The following is a 24,734-nucleotide window of genomic DNA, read 5'->3' as shown; positions in this document are numbered from 1 at the left end:
TCTGAAACCTGTCATGTATGTCTTGCGTGGCGGAAGGCACTTGACTTTGTGCCCAGTGCTTCATAGCACCGCTGCCACCCTGACAGTCCAGCTGCAGTGGGCTGCCCATTGGGCCGGATGTGGTTATGGGGGCGTGGAAGAGGGCTTGTCAGGCTGGAAGGGGGCTCCTCAGTCAAGCTCAGCCTCGGAGAATTGCAAAGCTGAGTCCCGCAGGCACCTGGAGAATGCTACAGGAACTGCTCTTGGCACCAGAGGGGCTGCTACATAAATCTTAGCAGTGCACAGAAGGTGCTGGGCTGTGGATTTTAGGGGACAACTTGGGACGGGCATGCATGTGTGTAAGCACGCGCATTTCTACTAGCTTTAAAGCACTCCAGGGTTCTAATCCCAGCGTTGCCCCAGGCTTTCTAGATAAGTCAGGTAACCTGCCTATAAAATACAACTAATTCCTCCCTTTCCAGTGGGTGTGACCCCCACCCAGCCTCTGAAACACCTGCAGCACCTCGAGGAGCTTGACCCAAGGTCGTTCTCCCTCACTCAAGCCTGGATAATGCAGCCAGCATTGTGGGCCCTGGTGACAGACAGTTGCATTGGCCCAGATCATCCCTTACTGGTGTAATGCTTGGAGGGAAGAAATCTCCAACAGGACTCGCTGTGCACACTAACGGGTGATGCATCACATCACCCTGTGCATAGCAGGTGTTCTCACCCTTAACCTGGCACACCACACTGGATCTATGGGAGCCTAGGCCATCAGAGTAGAGGCCAGGGCTCCTGACCAGCTCCAAGCATTGCAAGTTCCCCAGACTTGTCTCTGGTGCAGCTGCCTCTGGGGCCCTTTTGTCAGGGGCTCCATGGAAAAGCTAACAGAGCGCCTCTGAAGCAGATCAAGCATCAGTGCATTGTTGAGGGGACGGAGACCCAGAGAGGCTTCGTGAGTTTCCCCAGAGGCAGAGTCAGGACTAGAACTCAGATGCCCAGGCTGCCGCCTGCAGCCCAACCCAACTAGCTGAGCAGCAGAAGGGGGCACGAGGACAAGCAGCCATTCTGCTCCTGCTCCGCCAGGTCCAGGTCTCTAAACCCCTGGGAAAGCAGCAGTGACTACAGCCGGGCCGTGCTGGGACACCGGTTCTGGACATTGCACAAGCCCTTAGCAGGGCAGGCCATTCTCAGCGTGACTGGGTAGCGAATCCTGAGCCATGTATCTCTACTGACACTACCATGAGAAGGGCCCAGTCCAGCCCTTCGTGACAGCAGCAGGAGCTGAGGGGACTCAGAGCCATGCCAGACTGAGCTGTTAAAGCAGAGCATGGAAATCAATGGTGCTCAGATACTGGGGGGCTGGGCGCTGGGCACATACCTAGATAGGCTGGGAAAAAGCTATCAAGCCATGTGAGGAGGAGCCCCGGCAGTCTGCTGTTTTCCACACTGCCAGCCAAATGGAGGCATCAGGCCGTGGGAGAATCGATATGCACAGGCTGTAAAGGGCTAACTTCCTAAAAAAGACAGGCTCTCTCCCACCTCCCGACACTGGCCCCGAGACACGGAGCAGCTCCCAAGTCTGTAGAGAACTCACTGTCTAGGCTCCAGCGCTGTAAGAGGACTCGTGGGGGGGGGGAGGAGGAGGGAAAAACCGAAAAGGTGGCTAAGTGGCTTTTGTAGCAGAGAGGCACAATTCTCAGAGAGCTCGGTGCCTCGTGCATGTCAGACTGGTGCAGGTGGATGTGCAAAGCTTCCCAGCTGACGAGGTGTTTCTAAGCAATTCAAGGGGCAATGCCCATTTTAAGGAGCTGTTTGGTTTCACTCACTTGCTCCTCACTGGGGTCAAGCAATGCCTCTTACAGGTGCAGCCTGCAGGCCTGACAAGAGTGAGTTTTGTTTGCACCATGGCAGCGGAGGCGGCATCAGGGGTTCCCCTCAGAAAAAATACTGCACCTGCCTACTGTTAATCTGCAGGTTAGTCTGAAAGTGTGTGAGCGAGTGCGAGCACACATATTCTAGATCTGCTGCAGGTGCTTCTGTGACCCGAACGCCTACATTTCCTTCCTCCAGGGGATTTAGCGAGCGGGTCCACAGAGCGCAAGATGCCCCTGACTGCCCTCACTGCACTGGGGAGCACTGTCCCTGGAAGTGCTGCACTGGACCAGAGACTCACTTACCCAGAACTGCACAGAGGCACCCGAGAAGGTTCAGGCAAATTAACAAGTGTGAAGCCAATGCACATAAACGAAAGCATATCAAACCCTGTCTGGATGTGCTAAGACAGGAGTAAAATTGCCTTAGTTCACTGGTATATTAGAAAGTTTTTCTGGCATAGCTATGTTGGGTAGGAGAGTGAAAAAAAATTATACACCTCCAGTCAGCACAGCTATGCTGGAAAAAGCCCCAGTGTAGCCTTTGGCTGGCATGGCTTAGCCTATTTGGGGCCCTAGCAATCCCAGCAAAGCTCTCTTTTGCCGATTAAGCTGCATCTCCCTTAGGAGGTTTCCCTATATAGCTCAACTGATCTAGCTATACCAGAAAAACAATTTTCAGTGTAAACAAGGTTTTCGGTCACTTTACTTGGGGTTTAACCAGATTTAATTTATGCACATGGACTTCACCCCTTTAACTGATTTGCCTCAGTATTCCGGAGCGTCGCCAGGCGGACGTGGCCTTACATTAGAGCCAGGAGGAGCAGCACTGGGATTAGATGGGGAGGGAGTCAGAGCAGCTACAACTGGCCCACAGGAAAGCATTTGAGCAGCAGGTGCCCTGTGCCTCACTATCCTGCTCTATTCTGACACACTTTAAAGTTTATGTTTTACTACCTAATGTGCTTCTTCAGGTTAACGATTTGATGTGCCCCGTGGTTGATTATTTCTGCCCCGAGATGTGGGGAAATTGTGACATTTCCAGGTGACACCTTTTTTAAAATAAAAGGTTCAACGCACCCTGCACAACTTCTTCCCCATGGAGAGAAAACGTCATCCGGAGACCAACAGCTGCTGGTGTCCCGCCAATGCAAGGTGTGCCCCAGGCCAACTTTTACAGCCATCTACGTAACCACATCCCAGAAAAGCTTCATCGGATTTAACAGTACAAAAACAACATCCATCTATCCATCCATCCCAGCCATGTCTACAGTCCCAATCCCCGTAGTAGCGGTGATAGGTGCCAATACCCTGAATCTAGTCGAAAGAGTTCTCAGAAGAACCAGGCAAAGAAGCCATAAAAAAATTAAATCTGAGCTAATCAGTGGTGCTGGAACATTTTAAATAGTGGGGGTGCTGAAAGCCAGTCCCCTGACCCCTGTCCGTCCCCTCCCCCTGAGCTGGGACCAGGAGCAGGGTCGTGTCTCGGGGGGCCAAGGCTGGGGCCACAGCTGGGGGAGGAAGCAGGGCTGGCAGCCGGGACCCCTCAGCCACGTGTGGGGCCAGAAGTGGAGGCAGAGGGCCTGCACCCCCACATGCAGGGCCAGAAATAGAGGCGCAGGGTGGTAGCCGGGACCCCTGGGTGCGGGGCCTGAAGCGGAGGTGCGGGGCCGGGACCCAGCACGCAGGGCTGGGAGTGGAGTTCCGCATAAAAGTTGGGGGTGCTTAGTTCCTGAGCCTATGGAGTTAATGTACGCAGATGGGCCTTGGTGAAGGCACTGTGCCTTTCATTAACACAGTCTCTGTCAGTTTCCCCTTTTAATAGTCTTTAAGAGGAATAAAACCAGCACTGCACAAAACAATCCCCACTGGACAATATCTTCCTGGAGGAACTGTCATCAGGGCGCTTGAGAACTGAATCATGTTTGACTGTGAGATAGAAAGGGACACAAATTATCTTAGGACACAAAGTACATTGTGCAGAGGCTTTTGTGTTCACTGAATATTTAAACCAGAAAGGAAATATTTATTTTACTCTGATACATTTTGTCTCCCTCAATGACAGAGGCATCACAAAGCCCTCCTTTTGTCTAACTGCTGGCTTCAGAAGTCCTCAAACACATCTGGACAGTCGGAGGTGTGCATTAGTGGGGCTTGCTAATGCACCGGGGGGAAAGAATTCTCTCACACGCTGAGCTGACCAGGACGCCTTGGCCAAACTGCAAGCCCAGCAAGACAAGGATCAGTCTCACCGAAGGCTCAGGTAAGTAATATTCACAGACTGGACTCTGCCCCAGCTCCATTGATTACCACTGAAGTTAGGAACCTAAACATGCACAAGGCTCTGGGCTTCTGCCATCAGTGGTGAAGAAATGTCAGCATTACCTGCGTGCAGCCGGGTTCTCTACTTACCGGCCTGGCAAAAGCCCAGCTCTGGCACTAACTGATTGTGTTATCTTGGGCAAGTCATTTACCTAGTGAGGGTAATTACCCACTGGAACAATTTACCAAGGGGCGTGGTAGATTCTCCATCACGGACCACTTTTAAATCAAGATGGGATGTTGTCTAAATGATCTGCTCTAGGAAGGATTCTGGGGCAGCTCTCTGGCCTGTGTCATACAGCAGGTCAGACCAGATGACCACAGTGGCCCCTTCTGGCCTTGGGATCTATGAAAAGTCTTGGTCCATTTGCCCAGCTGTAAAATAGAGGGAACAGCCCTGACTTACCTCCCTGGGGCGCTGTGAGCCTTAACTCCTGCGGCGGTGTAACGTGCTTTAAAATTCTTCTCCTAGAAGGTAGTGCCAGGCACCCCAGCCAGGCAGTGTTACTAATTAATAACCATTAGTGATTATAAAGACAAAGAAGCCATGCTTTATGCTTCTTTGATTCTATGCCAGCCAACCCAATGCAACAGCCACAGTTCTAAGGGTGATTACCATTTTCTGCTGCAGAACAGCAATTCAATCAGCAGCCTCACAGGCATCTTTGGCTTCTTAAGGGACTTTGGCATACTGGCCATTTTAGGAACTGCCCTATGCTTTTCTACCCAACCTTTTGCAATTTCCAGTTTACCATTCCTCTGGGGCTTGCGGAGAAGCCCCCAGGTCCTAAGACCCCTGCCTCTCCAACACAGTAGTTCTGTTGTCTGCAATCTACGTCTCATCAGTTCTCGTCTCCTTGGCTGGCTGAATATTCATCTCTGTATAATACGGGGCACGTGTCAGCCGTTTGTCACCCAAAGCTCTCACAGGCCATTACCAAGAGTGGTAAATGTCATCACCTGCACACTGACATGGGGCTGGGAAGAGACTGAGGCATGATTGGGTCACAGGGTGAATCACCGGCAGCGTCTGGGCTAGAAGTCAAGTCTCCTGCTTCGACCACTGTACCTCACTTCCGCTCCCTGGGAAAAGAATCTTTCCTCAGACCCCTTCAGTTTGGGAGGTACCCCCTAGCTTTACCTGCACATTAGGGCTGATCTGGATGGGGCATTCAGTGCTTTGCTGCCATCTTTGCCCTTGGGCAATCCTGCATCTGGCTTTGGGAACTCAAAAAACACAGGTTTCAGAGTAACAGCCGTGTTAGTCTGTATTCGCAAAAAGAAAAGGAGTACTTGTGGCACCTTAGAGACTAACCAATTTATTAGAGCATAAGCTTTCGTGAGCTATAGCTCACTTCCTCAGATGCATCTGAGGAAGTGAGCTGTAGCTCACGAAAGCTTATGCTCTAATAAATTGGTTAGTCTCTAAGGTGCCACAAGTACTCCTTTTCTTTTTTCAAAAAACACAGGTTCTCTATAGCTCAGGGCAGGAATTTTGATCCTACCAGCATCAGCTGGTGACAGATTTTCCTTTCACAAAGCTAACAAAGGGCTCTGGCACCAATAGCCAGTTCAAAAATGCACTCAGGAGGCAGAGAGGGGTTTGCATTGCCTGGATGCATGGGCTGGGTCCCTGAACTCAGCCCAGCCAGCAAACCTGCTCTCTCTGTCAGCTGAGCACAATAGTGGGAGACTGGTGAAGATAATGGAAGAATCCAGTCAAAGTCTCTTGCCTTACTTCTGACAAGGCAGAGAGTTGGCTGCCTGGGAACCGATGGGGGCCAGCTTCTGGGCACAGCAGTGGGAATTTCTAAGCATGGCATCTGCCTTCAACAGCTGTCCAGCAAAGTGCTCCCCGCCCCGTACCAGGCAGAAGCCTCACCTCCTTGGAGCTGTGACCTTGAGCAGATTCCTTTGGTTGTGCCCAGGAAACTCCTGCAAATCTGAAGTGAGTGGTGGGCTGAGCTAGCCAGGGGAAGTTGGAACTGGCCCAGCTAGGGACAAAGGACAGGAGCAGAGCTCTGCTCTCAGGTGAAACCCCTCCCTTGGCAGCAGGAGGGAGCACCGGCCTCTGGAGAGGGGAGAATTCACTCTCTGTCTATTGATGCTACTTACAGAGCCCCCCCACCCCACTATCTGAGCACCCTCCTCTTTACCATATTTATCTTCACAACATGCCTGGGGGGTAGGGTAGTGCTATTGTACAGCTGGGGAAACCGAGGCAGGGAGCGACACCCAGGTAGCACAGAAGGATTAGCCCATCTTTCCTTCTGGGCTCCCAAGAGTGAGGAGGCAAAGCTTAGGGGCAGAGTCAGTTTCTAATTCTGCTGATTTCTAGTCCGGCCTTGGTCCTTCCTTCTCATGAAGTGTTTCCACACCGCAGGGGCCAAGATCTGCCCCACCAGGCTAGGCAAGGCATTTCAGAAGAGAAGGACATTAAGCAATTGCATTTACCTTTGGAAATCCGGCCTTTCCAACCCACACCCTCCCTGGCTTCACCTGCCGGCCACAGCACTTTCTCTCCCAGTCACCCAGCTTCAGTCACAGCCCTATCTCCCTGGGGGGTGGGAGGCGGGGAGGCGGCTTTAGCATTCCCCAAGTCAGCAAGTCTCTGCAAAGAACGCAATGTGCCTCTGCCCAGCCCTCCCAGCAAAGCGATCAATGATCCCGCCGCACCTGGCACCGCCCCCCCGAAGGAAAGCCAGATGGCGTTGTGCTTCGACGGGAAGAGCTCCATGCACTGGGTGCAGGCGCAATGCGGGTGCTTTCAAATATCTGGCCCATCTGGCACACGAAGCTGTTCTAAGCAGCCACAGGCGGTGACAGCGCTCCTTCCAGAGCACGTGGCACAAGGGGTTGGTGACTGGCAAAGTGCAGCATAGAGAGGGGTAGTGGAGATAGCAAGAAAGGTGTGCATACAGGAGCGCAGGGGTTCTCAACACGGAGAGGCGGGCTGGCCATTGCAAGATGTGGCATGGGCACACAAGACGGCTCTCAGCAAAGCATGGCTCTGGGTGTCTCGAGCACAGCCGGTACGTGCAGGGCTTGGTGGGGTTTGCAGAGCAGTGAAACAGGATGCAAGGAACACAAGATGGCGAGCTGCTGGGAGATATGGCGCTGTGCATGCAAGGAGGCCCAGGACAGGGTGAGGGTAGCTAACATCGCTTCCTTGGCACTAGCCCTGCCTGTGCAGCAAGGGAGTCTCCTAGCTGAGAGCCAGGTCAGTCTGAAATGTGGCATTTCATTGCGGCTGGGCCATACAGTGCTCTGTGGACATAAGAACATAAGAGCGGTCATACTAGGTCAGACCAAAGGTCCATTTAGCCCGGTATCCTGTCTTCTGACAGTGGCCAGTGCCAGATGCCCCAGAGGGAATGAACAGAACAGGGAGTCATCAAGTGACCCATCCCGTCGCCCATTCCCAGCTTCTGGCAAACAGAGGCTAGGGATACCACCCCTTCCCATCCTGGCTAATAGCCATTGATGGACCTATCCTCCATGAACTTATCTAGTTCTTTTTTGAACCCTGTTATGGTCTTGGCCTTCACAACATCCTCTGGCAAGGAGTTCCACAGGTTGACTGTGTTTTGTGTGAAGAAATACTTCCTTTTGTTTTAAACCTGTTGCCTATTAATTTCATTTGGTGACCCGTAGTTCTTGTGTTATGAGAAGGAGTAAATAACATTTCCTTATTTACTGTCTCCCCACCAGTCATGATTTTATAGACCTCTATCATATCCCCCTTTACTCGTCTCTTTTCCAAGCTGCAAAGTCCCAGTCTTATTAATCTCTTCTCATACAGAAGCTGTTCCATACCCCTAATGATTTTTGTTGCCCTTTTCAGAACCTCTTCCAGTTCTAATATGCCCCCCCCAAAATTTCAAGAAACACTTGAGTTGAGATTGTTTGAATGTTGCAGTCTCGACAAAACTCCATATTTTGTAATTAAAAACAGAATGAGGAGAACATTTCTGCCTGTGTGCATGGATCCCCCCTTTCTGCAGCCAGCCCTCCTCAGTGCAGAAACAGGTGGTGCAAGATGATTTTTAATACACTCAGCAAGACATTTATCCCAAGCACAAAGAGAAGAGGAAATGACGGAGGGAGAAGTTACCTGAGGATTTGAACGCTGTCAGCTCTACAGCCTGAAAGAGGGGAGAATGCTTGTTAATTGAGATTTGTTCAAGGAGGGAGTTTCCAAGCCCCCAGGAGCCCAGATCTGTTCACAGCCACATTCCCCAGGTCAGAGTGGGGCTTTTTCCCTGCCACCAGTGCAGCCAAAAGGGGCTTTGCTGCATGCGCTCTCCTTTCCCATCACTCCCTGCAGCTCCACTGCTTCACAGCTAGGGGAACAACCCTGCCCCTCATGTTCACGGAGCTTGGGTGAACTCCCCCACTGGTGCCTCCTGGGCGTTCTCCCCAGTGCCCAGCACGCGTGCTTAGGGAGAGCGGGGCCTGTGGCATGAGAGACCTGCACTGGCAGCAAGCTCTGCTGAAAGTGGGGCTCCCGTCCTTGCTTGGGGCAATGCAGTGGACTGGGCACAGTGCTAGGACATACAGAACAATCCAACGCAAGAGAGGACCAGACCGGCTGACCTAAGCCAGCTTCTCCATCTCTGACTGCACTGGATGGAGCTTAGGGCCCCCCAGAGCCGGCTGTGGGACCTAGCCAGGCCCTAGTAAAGACCACCTGCACCATAAGGCACCCTGGGGCCACCTCCTCCACCCTCTCTTCCACAAAATATTTACTAATTTAAGGCCTAATCCTGGCAATGGCTTCCCAGCATCGCCAGCCCCACGCATTCACAAATCAGGCAGGCTCCGAACAACCACAAGATTGGCTTAAAAATCACAAGGTTTGTTTAAATGATAAACTTTAGACAGGAATGGCAGAGCTGTTTCTGTCCCCTAAGCGCTGTTGACAAGGGTGGGAAGGATTCACATTCAGATATTTTGATACAAAACAGGAGGCCAACCTGATCTCTTCTTAAGGAAAACAGTATTGGCCGGCTGCAGCCTCTAGGTTCTACTATTCTTAATCTTATCATCATCAGTTTTACTTCCAGTGGGGACCTGTCCTGGCTGCCCTGTTCAGCCAGATGACAGTGAATGGTGATGACCGCTGTTCAGCTGAAATGTTTGCACAGTCCACCCAAGGGGCACAATGAAGCACCATGAGGCTAGAGGGGGTTTAAACACATTGGAGGTGCCAAAACCCCAAAACCTTTCACCAAAAAATTTGTCAAATAAAACGTGGATGAAATGCAGTGAAAACACTCTGATGTTTGCTCCTAAGGGAGCACAGCATTTTGTCATTGTAAGTGTTTTCAGATTTATTGTAAAAAATGGCTTCTTAATCAGAACGAGACTACGTTCAACGATACCATTCTGAATTCACAGCTCATGCCCGTCAATTACATAAGGGATTCAGTCAGGGAGCTGAAACAATCCATGTGACTTATGTAACTAACCTGCACCGCAGGCTAGTCAACTGCATGGTGCATTAACACACACAGAGCACAAGCTGCAACAATGCACAAATCTTACATTCAAAAATGTTTACAATATATCAGCTTCAAAATTCACGTTTCCTGAGCAGTCACTTGTGGAGCTCAAACGTTCATGAAGAGAGAACATGAAAGAGTTGCAAAAAGTCACTTGTGAAGACAAACGAATATTTAAACAAACAAACTGGCTCAGCTTTGCTTCCTCCCACACTGGCTCCTTGGATACTAGGGAATTTTGTATTTTGATTGTTGTTGAATTTGTATTGTTTAGAAAAGGAAAATAAAACATTTTAAATAAAAATATTTAAGTAACAAACAAAAAGAGAAGCTCTGGATGACCCCAGCATGGAATCAAGCTAATTCTATCTTTGCCCCAAGTCTACCAGCTAGGAAGTGCTGTGGCCTTGGCATTTAGGAAATCTACAGGCTCCTCTATTAATGCCCTGTGCATTAGAAAACTCAGGCCTCCTGGTTAATCTCTTTAGCTCATGTCTCATATTTTGTGCCAAGTAGCTTAGCAATGGTTCTAATTTACAGAGCCAGCAGCTGCCTGGGTCAGAAAAGCACCTATTGGAAAACCTGCCAGGTATTTATCACCCGGAAGAATAGCAACATTAAACAAAAATAAACCATGAGAGACAATAAATACTGATTTTACTAAGTTGCCTTGAAATAGAACAGAATGTTATCTGTAAGATAAAGAAGATAGCACTTCAAAAGCAATAAAGGAGACAGAGAGAGAGAGAAATTTTGGTGTATATCTAGACCCTTTGGTAAATTCCACACATGAAAATAGCATTATGTTTTTTTCTGAAGAAACTATAGTTAACTTCTATGTCAAGTGCACAGAACAGTGCATAATCATTTCAGTGGTGGGAATGGAAGTGGTATCAGAATAGTCACATTTAAATTATTCTCCACTTTACAGCATGCCTTGTTGAACTTGGTAGAAGATTAGTTGCTGGGAAATGAAATGGGCCAACTGAACAATATCCCATTTGCACAGAACATAACTTGGGTGCTGAAACACACCACAAGCCCTTTTCTAACTTGCTTCATTTTGGGGAGGCTTGTAGCCATGACCTCATTTCTGTCTTTTCATTCTGATTGCTCAGTTCCATTTGTGCTTTTATGGATGCCCCTGTTATAAACAGACCTGGGAGTTGATTCCCTCTGATACAGAATGGCGAAAAGAGACCACAAATGTTACCAACAAAACTAGGAATCAACATGCAGCAGAGAGACTCCCCCACCGCTCATGTGTCAAACCAACCCGCATCTCTCCCTCCCCTCTGCAGTCCAGGAGTCAGCACAAATGGGTCTAACAGGACAAGGGCCCTTTATATCCAGGAGCTGGGCATCCCCCAAACACACAGACAGTTGATTCTCTTTCTACTATTTGTCTTCCAAGGGCAGGGATAGACAGACGCCTCCTTACTCGTTCGCACGGGTGGCAGGTGCGCTGATTGCTTTCGAGCAAGCCCAGTACGATGGGGTAGAGCATGAAGGATGGCAGTCTATAAAGGGGCTACATGGGCCACTTTACACCAGAGAGTGAGATCCCCCCCCATGTCTGAGTCCATAGCTCACCCTCACCTGAGGAGCCCTCCTGGGGTGTCCGAGAACCCTAGACATGAAGACATTAGGCTGTTTGCTGTGACTCCCAGTAGATAGTGCAGGGCTGTTCCATTCTGTATGTTTGTAGGGCCTTTTGTCTAGTCTAGTTCGCAGTGCCCTGAGCCACGGGGTTTCCACCCCTTTCCCTTGGCCAACTTCCTGGCAAGAAACTGTTCAGTCTAAGAGGCTGCACTTTCTTATCATAATTTCACCCCATTATTGTTTGTCACATCTGCTGCACCACCCTCCATAGGCCAGTGATTTGCAGCCTTCAGATACTTCATTACAGGGTCCTTTTACTGGGGTAAATTCCTTCAGCTTCCCAACCCAATCAATGCTTAGCAGGAGGTGCATACCTACAGTGCTACCAACATGGCTCACAAAGTCTGCTACCACCACTGATGGACCTTCACAACTCCCCCAGGGAGGAGGTAACTGATATGAACCCCATCTTAGCAAAGGGGCAGCTGAGCCACAGACAATTACGTGATTTACCCAGGATAAGACAAGACATCTGTGACAGAGCTGAGAATAGAACCCAGGAGTCCTGAGTCCTAGCCCTTTGCTATAAACACTAGACAACACTCCCGCACTCCTGTCGACGTATCTATTCTGCATATGAAAGGTGGAAAATAATTCAAGACATTACGTACCGGTCTCTCTGGTGACATCATTGAGGAAATCCCCATAGGAATTTTAGCACCAAAGTTTCCTAAAGTGTGAAGTGAGACAATGAATGTGGATACACCTGGAGAATGGAAATGTGCATTCCTTTCAAAGGGCTCTATCATTTATTCCCCCAAAGTATCTCCCAAGGAAGTAAAGGGCCCAGCCGGGCTGACTGAAGAATTGCAAGCTAGTTTTCAGAGCTGCCAATCAGTTTGAGCCTGTGAACTTTTCTTTCTCTAGTTTAATCTAGTTTCTCGATTTCCGGCTCTCTCCCCCCCATATAAATCGATGTTAAAGTACCAACATGCTTCTCTGACTAGAAGGAAGGCCATGCTGTTCAGGGCCAGCTGCAGGGGCAGAAGCCTTAGGCACCAACTTCCAGGAGCACCATGCTGCTGTGCCCCTCAACTTCCCTCCCACCTCCAAGGCACTGGGGGTGGAGACACTGAAAACATTTTCTGCCCTAGCTGGCAAAATGGCTCAGGTCACTCCTGGTGCTGTGTCTTATGGATTGAGGATTCCCCACATCCGCTCGCCTTGAATGCATGGATGACCCATATACACAATAGGGACTGATCCCATTGAAGTCAATTGGCCTTCTACCACTGTCTTCTTCGGGAGCCAGACAGCCCCTCAGTGCTGTATTTATATTTTCATCAAAGTTTCTCTCTCACTCCAAGGAACACAAACCTAACAACATTCATGTTCACTATGATGCTGGCAGACCTGGTGCCAGCTGATGCTCAGGTGCCCATGTCTCTCAACGGACACTGACAGATGCCATCATTATTGACAGACGAGGTATTGGAATGATAAGAAAAAGTGTTTAGAGTTTGTTGAATGCTTGTGAGATGCTCCCTGCATTAATCTCACTTCTGATATCTGTGCTCCATATTGTAAGGTAACATTTGAGCTTCTGTGACTGTATGAATGGCCATAGAGGAGAGGGATGTTAATCAGTGCAAAGAGCAGGAATTGTTATGCCCCGGCCCCCCAAAGAGGAGACACGTTGAGAGGAGACAGGCTCTGGGTGGAAACCAGAGTTTCTACAAGTGGAAACCCCCTACGTCAGGATCGAGAAAATGTCAACAAAAGGGGTAAAGACTCTTAGGCCTGGTCTACAGTGGGAAAGGAGGTTGGTATAACAACGTCACTCAGTAGTGTGAAAATCCACACCCTTGAGCTATGCAGTTACACCAACCTAACCCCCAGTGTAGAAAGTGCTATGTTTATCGGGGCTATGTTGATCAGAGAATTCTCCTGCCAACCTAGCTACTGTGTCTCAAGGAGATGGAGTATCAACACGAGTGGGAGATCCCCTCCCATCAGCGTAGTCGTGTCTTCACTGAAGCCCCGCAGTGGTGCCAGGGGAACAGTTCATGTGTGGACACACCCTTGTTGTTTATCTGTGAAGATGAGTCATGCAAGTGAACTCCTCCTATCAGCTGAGTTTGCAGCTCAGAGCACATGGCAGGAGGGAGATAAAAACCTTAAACAAAAGGAGTTAGGGATCTCTCTGCTGCTTGGGGGAGCAAGGTGTTTCTAGACATAAGCAAGAGATCCCCAGCTGCTTAGCCCTAGAGGTCAAATAGAGTTTGCTGATTACAGAAGCCTAGATTACCTTTTGAAACCTAAGGCTGTAACTCATTCATGGTCTATATTCACTTGTTTTAACCTTATAAATAACTCTCTATTTTCCTTTTCCTAGTTAATAAATCTTCATATTGTTTGCTATAGGATCGCCTACAAGCGTTGTCTTTGGTGTGAGCCCTAAAGTACAATTGACCTGGGGTAAGCGACTGGTCCTTTGGGATTGGGAGTGACCTGAATATTGCTGTTATCCTTGGTGTATGGGGCCGTCAATACCAGAGAGACACTCACCTGGATGGAAAGACAGACTGGAGTACCCCAGGGGACTGGCTGTGACTCCATGTTCAGGCTGTTAAAGTGCCTGGGGGGTTTGCATATGGTGCAGTTGGTTGGTGAAATCTAAGTCTAGACCTCACAGCCCATCAGGGTATGTGTCCTGGTTTGGAACAGCCTGCCCTGACATTGGCACTCATACTCTAGAGTCACCATTGGGAACTTCATAACCATGTCAAACTTTCCAACTCCGTGGTGTTTTAGAGGGTTCAAAACAATAATGCAAGGGATGAAATTGCATGAAAACTGGACCCTCTGGAAAGGTCAGCGTACCTTCCCCCGTGCTCTGAATCTGTGCCAGCAGCACTGGCAACCTGAAAACAAAGCTGAGGTCCCAGAAGGGGCTCTTTACCTTTGTTGGTAATGTTCTTCAGGGGGGGATCTTTCTGCACAGGGCTGGACAAGGCGCTCTCGGGCGCGGAGGGACTCAGCTTCCCAGTCTCCCAGGAAGCTGTATTTCTTGGACTTGACAGATAATTGATCGGATGAGAACAGTTCTGCAAAATGACAGAGAAGCAGGACAACCCTCAGGAATCCGCGACACATCCGCCTTTAAAGGATTTTGATACCATGCATCATTTTAAAAATCTGCTGCAGCTGTTTTCTTAACTCTCACCTCCTTGCCGATAAGGCCACTCTTCAGTCCGTGTGGATTCTCCAGGGAGGTCTGCAGCAACCGCCCAAACTGCAGAACCAGTGGCACGTTCTCCTCCACCCTCCCCAGTACTGTTCAGGAGGAAAATGATGTCCCCCGACTCCAGGTTTCTGAATATGCCAGGTCCATTCAAAAGACATTCCCAGGGCCAAGTTTTGTCATACAATGCATGCCCTAAGGATTCCCAGGGCCAAGTTGTGTCCTACAATGCATGCCCTGAGGGAATCAGGGAGAGCCCAAATGTACCCCAGAGAGCAGACTTTGGCTACAAACCTGGATTTAAAGGGGTACTGTGGAATGTGATAACTCCATGTTTTAAAGATCAAAGTCTCACATCAACCAGAGCAAGGGGAGAGGCCTTTTGCCTGGCCTTGGAGTCAGTCACATCCTACAAACCTGTGATGTGATAACTCAAGCTGCCCTGTTTTGTGGATCAAAAATGCGTCCACGCCCAACTCACACACACAACAATCCACAGATGAGGCATGATGGGAAATTTCAGCGTTTGAGCCTTTCTTTAGAGTTTAGTCTGAAATCCCTGGAGAGACTGTGGAGGGCTGAGAAGGTTTGGCCAGCTGCGAAGAAGAAATCAGCACGCCCTATAGGCTACATGGCTACCAGATGGGGTTGATAATCCCAGTTGGTAGTGAGGGATGCCCACTAGATTCTATGCTTTAGATTTGGGGGAGGGGACACAAACTGGGTTTCCTAGAAATCCACCATTGTGAAAAATGAAAAAAAAACCCATCCTCTGAAACCAGCTTGTGTTTAATGAAACCGAAGCAGCATCTCTGCCTCACACTTACTGTGAATGAGAGCGCTTTCTTCTTCTCCTTCATCCTCTGTATGGCGTTCCTCACCTGAAAGTTGAGCAGGGTCATGAGACAGGGCCCGTGCTGTTCCGATAAAACAACAACATCCTCCGGACAAGTCAAGGGGGCAAAAGCAACAGCTGTTGCAGGAGCAAAGGGCCAGGACAGAATATTAACCTTTGCATTTGATAAGATTCTGGTTACCAGTTTCATTTCTAATATAGGACTGTTCCGAATATGGATCAAAACCGAGTGAGAGCTTCCTCTTACCTCACTGTTATAGATTGCATAGACCAGGAAGATGTACAAGCCCTAAAAACAAGAGAAAATATAAAATATTACGGGCTTGCAATAGACTGACCATTTTGAAACAGGGGAAGTAAGACACTGCTACTGTGTGCCCGGACGGCGCCTAGCGCAGGGGTAGCTCCTATTATTGTTCCTTGTGATGCCACCGGAACATACATGCTTCAGAAATCTCAGCACTCAGACCTGCTAGGGTTCATCTCCAAGCCAGTATTGTGCTCTGCTCACAGCCGGCTGGATCTCCAAACTGATTCCACCCCAAACCTTAAACTCTACTTCTCAATACTTGTTCCACTCCCTGCTCTGATTGTGAAACAGACGACTCCCATCAGGTTTGTCTCTGCAATCTCCGTCTTCTAACACGTCCCCTTCAAGAAGTGGAAGAGAACTATGGGAATGGACTCTCAATACGGAATGATCCCTATACGCACTGGCTGCTACTGTGAGTGTGGACAGATCCTAGCACAAAGGGGGCCCTGAGCTTGGTGGGTCCCCAGCACTACGTTAATAAATGTGATCCATGGCAATAATAGACAGAACTCAGATGACTTCATTCAAGAGCAGTTAAAAGGAGAAAGAGTCTTTTCATTCCTCCCCACCCCTTCCTTCTGCTACCATTGCAGCATCCACACACACTTGGTTTTGCAGGGATGTAGGCACAGTCCCTGGCAGGCAGGCAAATAAGCACCTAGCGCCTTCCGTGCCCAGGGGCTGCTCTATTGCTCTGTGATGGAGCTGGATGGAGCTGAAGAGCAATTGCAGCTGTCAACCCACTGACTCCATCAGGCCTCCCTACCACTCCCAAGCCCAGGGTTCCCCGCTTCATTCAGTGGTGAACGGGAAAATCCCTCCAGAAATTACTAGGTGGAGCTCCCCTCCCCCCCTCAAAAACATAAACGCGGGGAGACAACCCCTGTGTGGGAATGAGTGAAATTCAGGAACTAGACATCCCTTCCTGACAACTGAAGTAGCCACAGAGTGAGCCCAGATGGATGCAGCCTTTGCGTGGGCAGGGCAGAGCAGAGCAAGGTGATGAGGCCTTTTCCTTTTCAGTGTGATAGTCTATTGGTGACAGACCATGGCAGCTGAGTGGTCGCCAGATAAGCCAGGGGCTGCTTGGGGGGGGGGGGGGTCCTCTGTCCTCCTCTAGCAGCAGCCAGACTATCAAGAGTGAGGAGTGCACAGCCAAGGCTAACACAGCTCTGTCTTTTAGCTCACGCAGCAGTGGCTCATGCGTTAAGGGTAAGAGGTGCTGGACTTGATCCCCACTGAGCCATGTCAGTATTACAGCCCGTGCTAGGGAGATTCAAGGTAAAATGCGAGGCAGATCCAAACCTTCCTACCAAGGTAGTATTGTGAAACCCAAACCCACCACGCTTGTCCTCCCTCCCCACTCAGAGAGGGCTAGAGATTGGAGTATGGACCTCATGCTGTCAACTCCACAGAAGCTCAGCCACCACCAGTGTGACTCCAAAATACGGAGCACCAGTCAGAACCTCATCCCCAGCCTGCTGTCCAGTAGAGAAACAGCTGTAACAAGACACAGGCCTAGAAAGAGCACCACCTAGGGGTCAAAACTGGGCTAAGCACCAGGGACTAATTACAGCTTTACACAAAAGAGTTTGTCCATAAAGGCAGTCCGATCTGGCCCACCAGATTTATGTTACATCTGCCGAGTGTTTGTTATCGCAGCTAGATAAATCAGCAGCAGTAAGAAAAGTCATTCATCTCGTCTTCAATGAGCCTTGCTCTGCATCTGAAAACTCCTGGCAAGCACAGTGGTAGCAATACCCTGGCGTGGTGCCATGACCTGTCCTTCAAACAGCAGAGTTGGTCACTCCTACAGACCAGATTTCTGGTGCGGCTGCCAAGACAGGTCTTCCTTGAAATAATCCTTTTGTACAGAACTGGGAGGAGAGGTGGTGATGTCGGCTGGGAGGGGAGCCCGGGAGAAAGAAGGCCCAGCTGCAGAGAGACTGAATGTGGATAAAATATGGAAGAGTGTTAAACTGGCACAAAATAAATCACAAATCCAGTCCCAGAATTTGCAATTTTCAAATTTGCAGAATTTGCAGATTCTCAAAGCACTTTGCAAACATAGTTGTCTTTTCATGATAGGTGTGTGCAGCGCCTTGCACAATGCGGCCCTGACTCCTGACTGGCACAACCACAACAGAAATACTCAATAGTGAGAAGACAATCTCTAAAGCCTCAAACTTCAGTGGTGAGCAGGTCACAATGGACTAGGGTAGGACAGTGAGAGTTAGGAGAGCTGGACTCTATTCCCAGTACTGTCACCGACCTGCTGTGGGACCTTGGCCTTCACCACTCAATGCCTCAGTTTCCCCATCTGTAAAAATGGGGATAGTGACGCTTACCCATCTTTGCAGAACATTTGGGGTGAAATCCTGGCTCAACCGAAGTCACTGGCAATGGCTGTAACGGAGCCAGGATTTCACCCAAAACTCTGCAGATGACATGTGTCCTATAGGCGGGATTTTTGAAAGCACTCTTCACTTGTCTAACGATGCTGCCACCGAGCACTGGTGGAACAAGGTGAGCACTTCTGAAAAGCCCCCTGCAAGTGCTAGGAAGGGAGGGGATAAGGGCACACCCTGTGCGCTATTCTACTCAGAGAACTATTATGAGAACAAACACTCCCTGCTGCAGAATGAGTGTTAGTAATTGTTTGTTAGGCCTGGCGATGTGCCTGGCGCTATCCAGGACATGACAGCCACAGAGAGCACACCATCTAATTCCAGAAACTCAAAGATCTATTGGTTAAAAAGTCAGGCTCTTTAAAATGTGAAGTGTAAAAAATAACTCGATAGGACGGCCTACCACACAGAGTTCAGTGAAAATAAATCTGTGCAGCATGAAATTTAAGTGGATCCGCACACAAGCTGTGGGAAACGTGATGAAGAGGACATCCCAGCAGTGATGAGTCTCGCGCCCAATACATCTCTTGGCTCGACAGCCTGGCCAGGTGGCCAAAGTGGCAAAACCCAAAACCAGACAGTGTGGGTCTTGGCCCAGAGGAGCCAGCATCACCCGTTACCCAGCCGAGCGGGACCAGACTGCCCGATTCCTCCATCTGCACCTGCTGCTGAGACGCAGCCTGCGGGCCATCTCCCGGGGGCAGGAACGATCACTTCCAGATTCTTTACAAATGGGATCAGTTTGGTCACTCGGTCCTAACGTTTTGCATGTCTTAGTCACACCCTGCACGGCCACCCCGGGCTCCCAGCAGGATTGCCCACATTATTGAGGAAGCTGCCGTTATACGGTGAGGGCACAGGACTGACAATCGGGAGGTCTGTGTTCTACTCTTCCTGCTGCCACTGCCTTGGGCAAGTCCCTTCACTTTGTCTTGACGTCCCTGTCTGTAAAATGGGGGTAGCACTTAAACCAAGTACAGTTAGTCACCAGATGTCAAAGGAGATTTTGGCCTTCTGTAGCAGCTGCCGTACGCAGATTTCAAGCACAGCTCAACACTCCCAATGCTGTTGGCAGGAAGGTCCCTACTTTAGAGACGTGGAGACTGACATGCAGAGGGGTAAGTGACGTGGTCAGAGCACAGAGCAAGCGAGTCAGGAGTAGAACCCAGGAGTGCTGACGTCCTGTTTGCTGTCCCAGCCACCAGACAACTCTCCCCTCCCCTCGCTCAGCCATATGCCACGTGAACTCATGCAAAGCGAGAGCCACTGGGCATGCATTATGGCACATGGCACACAACTCGTTTCAGAGACTGTCTCCTCCCATCTCCTCCGCAACACAGCACAGAGAGAGGAATCAAGTATCAGCACATCACCCCAGGACCATAGCAAGTCAAGCTCAAACCCAGATTTCATAACGTATTTGGTTGGCTGTGATGGGAGGGGGAGGCAAAGGAGTGAGTCTTGGGTGATAAATTCTGCAGGATGCCATTTGGGCGGGGAGCTGGGAAGAGAAGAGTGGGCTGTTCTGAAAGTGCCCCATGATTTTTAAGAGGCCAGAGACCCTGCACATCTTTGCCTAGACGCACTGTTAAAAAAAAGACCCCCTGGTTAGGAGGTTGAGGTAGACCACTTGCTAGAGGGGTTTTCAGTTTGGTAGCTGGACCAAAACATTTTTAAAAATTTCCCTCAGGTCGACCCAAACCAATTTTTTTTTTAAATTTTTCGGCAGAATGAAAGTTAAAAATAAAAAGTTAATTTCAGTCTGAAACACATATTTTGTTTAGTTTTTGAGGTTTTTTAAATTTTTTAAAAGTATTAAATAAAACTTAGTGAAATTCCAAAATTAAACATCTTTCCAAAACTAAAAGGTGAAACATTTTGTTTTGGAAATGCCAAAATGAACCGTTCCCACATTTCGGACTTTGTGTTTGGTTCTTTGACCAAAACAGTTCGCTGATGTTGATCCAAATTTGTAAATGGTTTCGGCCAATCTGAACCTGCATTTATCAGCGAAAAAATGATTTGTATAAAATGTTTTGCCCAGCTCTAGTTTTAACCCCTAAACCTGCCAGAAGCTCCTACCCCAGCTCCCCGCTACAAGGCAGAGGTCCCACTGCAAGTCTGGTAGGTGCAGAATGGAGGGACGGGGGGCAGGGAGGGGGCAATGTGAGCTGCACTTTAACGGTAGAAGAGCTGCATGTGGCTTGCGAGCCACAGTTTGGCCACCCCGGTTTTACACTGTAGTCAAGTCACCTTTTGACCTTCTCTTTGTTAAGCTAAATAGATAATGCTCACGTTTCCTAATCCTTTAATCATTCTCATGGCTCTTCTCTGAACCCTCTCCAATGTATCACCATCCTGCTTGAATTGTGGACACCAGAACTGGACAAAGGATTCTATCACATCAGTGCCAAATACAGAGGTAATATAACCTCCTTACTCCTACTTGAGATTCCCCTGTTTGTACATCCAAGGATTGAATTAGTCCTTTTGTTCACTGAGTCACACTGGGAGCTCACATTCAGCTGATTATTCACCATAACCCCAAAGTCTTTTTCAGAGTCACTGCTTCCCAGCTAGAGTCACCCATCTTGTAAGTCTGGCCTGCATTCTTTGTTCCTGGTTGTATAACTTTATATTGGCTTTATTAAAACACATAGTAAGGCCCAGCTTGACAAAGCCCTGGCTGCGATGATTTAGTTGGCATTGGTCCTGCTTTGAGCAGGGGGTTGGACTAGATGATCACTTGAGGTCTCTTCCATCCCTAATCTTCTATGATTCTATGATTGTTTGCTTGTGACCAGCTTAACAAGCGATCCAGACCTGTCCTCTTCATTATTTTCCACTCCCCTTTTTTATGTCACCTGCTAACTTTATTGGTGATGATTTTATGTTTTCTTCCAGGGCCTTGATAAAAATGTTAAATAGCACAGGACCAAGAGCCTGTGGGACCCGACTAGAAACACACCCAAACAATGATGATTTACAATTACATTTTGAGAGCTATTAGTTAGCCAGTTTTTAAATCCATTTAATGTGTGCCATGTCAATTTCATATCATTCTAGTTTGTTAATCAAAGTGTCAGCATGGTACCAAGTCAAATGCCGTATAGAAGTCTAAAAATATTTCATCAGCACTCTTACCGTTATCAGCCAAACTTGTAATCTCATCAAAAAAAGATATCAAGTTAATTTGACAAGATCTATTTTCCATTAAGCCATTAATTATATACCTCTTTTAATTCTTTATTAATTGAGCCACATATCAGCCACTCCACTACCTTGCCTGGGATCAATGTCAGACTGACAGGACTGTAAATACCCAGGTCATCCTGTTTATCCTTTTTAAAAATTAGTACAACATTAGCTTTCTTCAGGTCTTGTGGAACTTCCCCAGTGTTCCAAAACTTACTGAAAAATCAGCATTAACAGTCCAGCGACTGCCTTAGCCAGCTCTTTTAAAACTCTTAGATCCAAGTAATCCAGACATACGGATTTTACAATGTCTAACTTCAGTCATGGCTGTTTAACATCCTCCTCAGATACTACTGGAATGGAAACAGTGTTATCATATGATGTGACTACATCATTTGTTTTTTCCCCAAATAAAGAACAGAAATATTATGAACACTTCTGCCTTTTTTGCATTATTATAGATAATTCTATCTTTTCCATCTAGTAATGGACTAATACCATTGTTAGGATTCTTTTTTTCCTAAGATACTTTAAAAATTCCTTATTCGCTTTAACTCTGCTGGTCATAGAGTTCTCCTTGTGTCCCTTTGCTTCCCTTATCAGTTTTCTATAATTCCTAGCTTCATGATTTATATTAAAAATGGTCATCTGCCCTTTTCTTTCATTCATTATATATTATGTTTCTATTTTTATAGCTGCTTTCACCTCCCCTCTAATTTAGGTCTTTTTAAAATCCATACAGCCTTCTTCCTCAATTATGGGGGATTGTGGCTTTTTGGGCATCTAGTAAAGTGTTCTTAAACAATTCCCAATTATTATTAATATTTTTCTGATTAAATTCTTCCTTGGAGCTGATTTAGCTCATATTTGCTTTTAGCTTTGTGAAATTGGCCTTTTTAAAGCACCAAGTCTATCTGTCACCGGTCTGGACTTTATTCTGTTTGCACATTATAAATGTGATCAAGTCATGATCACTTGTACCTAAGTGACTATTAATTTTTAGTTCTATGATCAGTTCCTCTTCATCTGTCAAGATGAGGTCTAACGCGGACCTCCCCTGTGTTGGATGTAGCACTTTTTGAGTTAGGAAATTATCATCTCTATTATTTAGAAATTCCAAGGATGTTTTAGTACTGGCAGCATGAGACAATTGTTTTACATTCAGGGATGCCTCTGTGTGTGCACCACTTCTAGAACGTTTACAGACTGTCGCTGTAATAATGTATGTTGTCCAGTCAAGCATCTCAAAGTGTTCAACCTCAGTGAATTTAGCCTCAATCCCCCCACCCCACCGAAGTATTATTGTTACTAACCCTATTTTATGGATGGGGAAACTGAGGCATAGAAAGGTATAGAGACTATTCAGCACCACAAAAGGAGTCTGGGATAGTAATGTCAATGGAAGCCACGGCTCATGACTCCCAGGCCTGGACCAACCACAGGACTATCCTTCCTGGCTCCTAGGTCAATAAAGACAAAGGCTGCTATTTGGTGTTATATAAAACACTCCCTCATAAGGCAGTCACCTTTACCCACCGTTCTGGCATTTACCATCTCTGACCATATTTGAAACCATGAGTGAGCATGGAAGCCATTGTCGGTGGCCAGCCAGTCTTCTAAGTAACACGCCAAGGGCAGCAGTTAACACAGCATGGCAGCCTGTAACACTGCTCGTCAGTGGCTTGTTTTCTTCCTCCACTGACTGGTTAGGAGAATGATTAGGTGGATTTGGCATTGACATGTGAACTAACCTTGAAGACAGATCTGAATTTCCACAGACAAACAGAACACAAGTCAACAACAACAAAAAGTTGTCTGCTACCACATTGCTACATGAATAAACAAATGCACTTTAAACGCAAGTCAAAGGTGATCTGCTGAAGAAATCTTTTTGAATAGGCCAAGCAGCAGAGAGATTGAAAAGTGATGTTATCTCTGCTTTCCCTTTACTCTGTAGCCTTCTGGTCAGGATCCCAACTCCTCCTCCTGGGTAATCTTCTAATTAGAATGACCTTACTTGGCATAGGGGAGAAGGCAAACAAAGACAATATATTCATGAGCTAAACTCTCCGGGCCCCACTGTTTGACTGTACTGCAAGCAAGGGCGCCTCTGCTGTGATTTATGACAAAGTGATTACAAAGATGTTTTTTTAAGAAGACGACAAAGAAAGAAAGGGGAAAAAATAAGCAGCAGCTTGAATGGAGACTGGAGAGAAAAAAGTAGCTCTGAACTAATATGAATCTTGCCCCTTCAAACACCATTCAGTGCAGCACTCAGCTTCCATCTCACTTCAGCAGTGGAGTTTAATGTGATTCATGATAGATGAACTCTCAAGAAATTTGTCATCCTGAGGATGGCATTTAAAAATGTAGGGATCATCCCCTTCATCCCTGAACTCTCTGCCGTCACTTGAAAATTGTGACCTAACTGTGGCTCACAACAATGGACTACAGCACAGTGGCTAGTGTGAAATGAGGATGGCAGACCAGTTCCCGGTGTGCATGACACAACAGCCACGGCTAGGCAACCCTGTTTCTGGTGTAACCAGAGAAGCCAAAGGCTGAATAGGCCACGGAAAGCAAACTCCCCTGGCACCAGCGGGGTGACCCCTTCCAGCCAGGGATGAGGCACATTAGCAGTGCACAATGAGGAAGCGGGTGCTGCAAGTCCTGGGGATAAACAGAGGAGGGCAGCCCCGAGGGCTGTCAGATCTGGCCACGTCCATGAGAGCTAAATGAACACAAGAGCGGAACCCTCACCCCCTGTGCCCGCAGAGACACAACAAGGAACTTGGGGGAGGAGCAGGGGAAATGCTATCCACAGAACAAGGCTGGGGGGAGGCAGGCAGGACAAAGTGAGATTCCCCACCAAGCCCAGGTTCTCCACACTAGCATTCAGGAATGAACAGAAAATTACCACAAGCTCTTCCATAGTGCAGGCCCAGGACAGGGTGTTGGAAGAGGTTAAAATGCACACAGCTGGGAAGGACAGCAGGACTCTGGGGCTCAGCATGGGACCAGAAGCGGGACTCCATGTTTTAATCTGCTTCCCTCCATTTACTTACACAGAGACCATACTCTTTAATTCTGACCGTTCTGAAGGGTTTTGTCCCAGTTGGGAAATAGGTTTGTTTTAATCTTACATCTAATGTGGATTTAAAGAGTGCTGGTGCTGTTCTCTGCCCACCTCTGAGCTACACCTTTACAGGAGTGAGGTTGGAAGGAGACAAGAAGCATTGACACTATATTTAATAACAGCCGACAGGCCTCCTGTCAACCTCCCGACATCCTTAATAGCAGAAACATGGAGAGGTGGCCTTTGGCTGGCCTTGGGCCTTCACCATCTGACAGCAAACGGATGTGCGTTAGCAGCACCTCACAGCTGGACAAGCTCCAGCAACAGGCAGAAAATTCATCTTGCGCACGTGGCAATAATG

At 48.1% G+C, this 24,734-nt stretch overlaps 1 protein-coding gene across 1 annotated transcript in view; it reads right to left on the bottom strand.

Moving 5' to 3' along the window:
• ADGRD2 (adhesion G protein-coupled receptor D2) overlaps nucleotides 1-24,734 on the bottom strand; it is a 62,158-nt gene that overhangs the window by 5,223 nt on the left and 32,201 nt on the right. The window contains exons 21-24 of the mRNA XM_073314537.1: nucleotides 15,629-15,670; nucleotides 15,353-15,406; nucleotides 14,244-14,388; nucleotides 8,290-8,320 (exon numbers count right to left, since the gene is read on the bottom strand). Of these exons, the coding sequence (XP_073170638.1) occupies nucleotides 8,290-8,320; nucleotides 14,244-14,388; nucleotides 15,353-15,406; nucleotides 15,629-15,670 (272 nt within the window). The remainder of the gene's footprint in view (nucleotides 1-8,289; nucleotides 8,321-14,243; nucleotides 14,389-15,352; nucleotides 15,407-15,628; nucleotides 15,671-24,734) is intronic.

The sequence above is a fragment of the Lepidochelys kempii genome, chromosome 16 (assembly GCF_965140265.1).
Source record: "Lepidochelys kempii isolate rLepKem1 chromosome 16, rLepKem1.hap2, whole genome shotgun sequence".
Classification (NCBI taxonomy): domain Eukaryota; kingdom Metazoa; phylum Chordata; order Testudines; family Cheloniidae; genus Lepidochelys; species Lepidochelys kempii.
The sequence above is the reverse complement of the archived record's forward strand: the minus strand, read 5'-3'. Positions and strand labels throughout refer to the sequence as shown.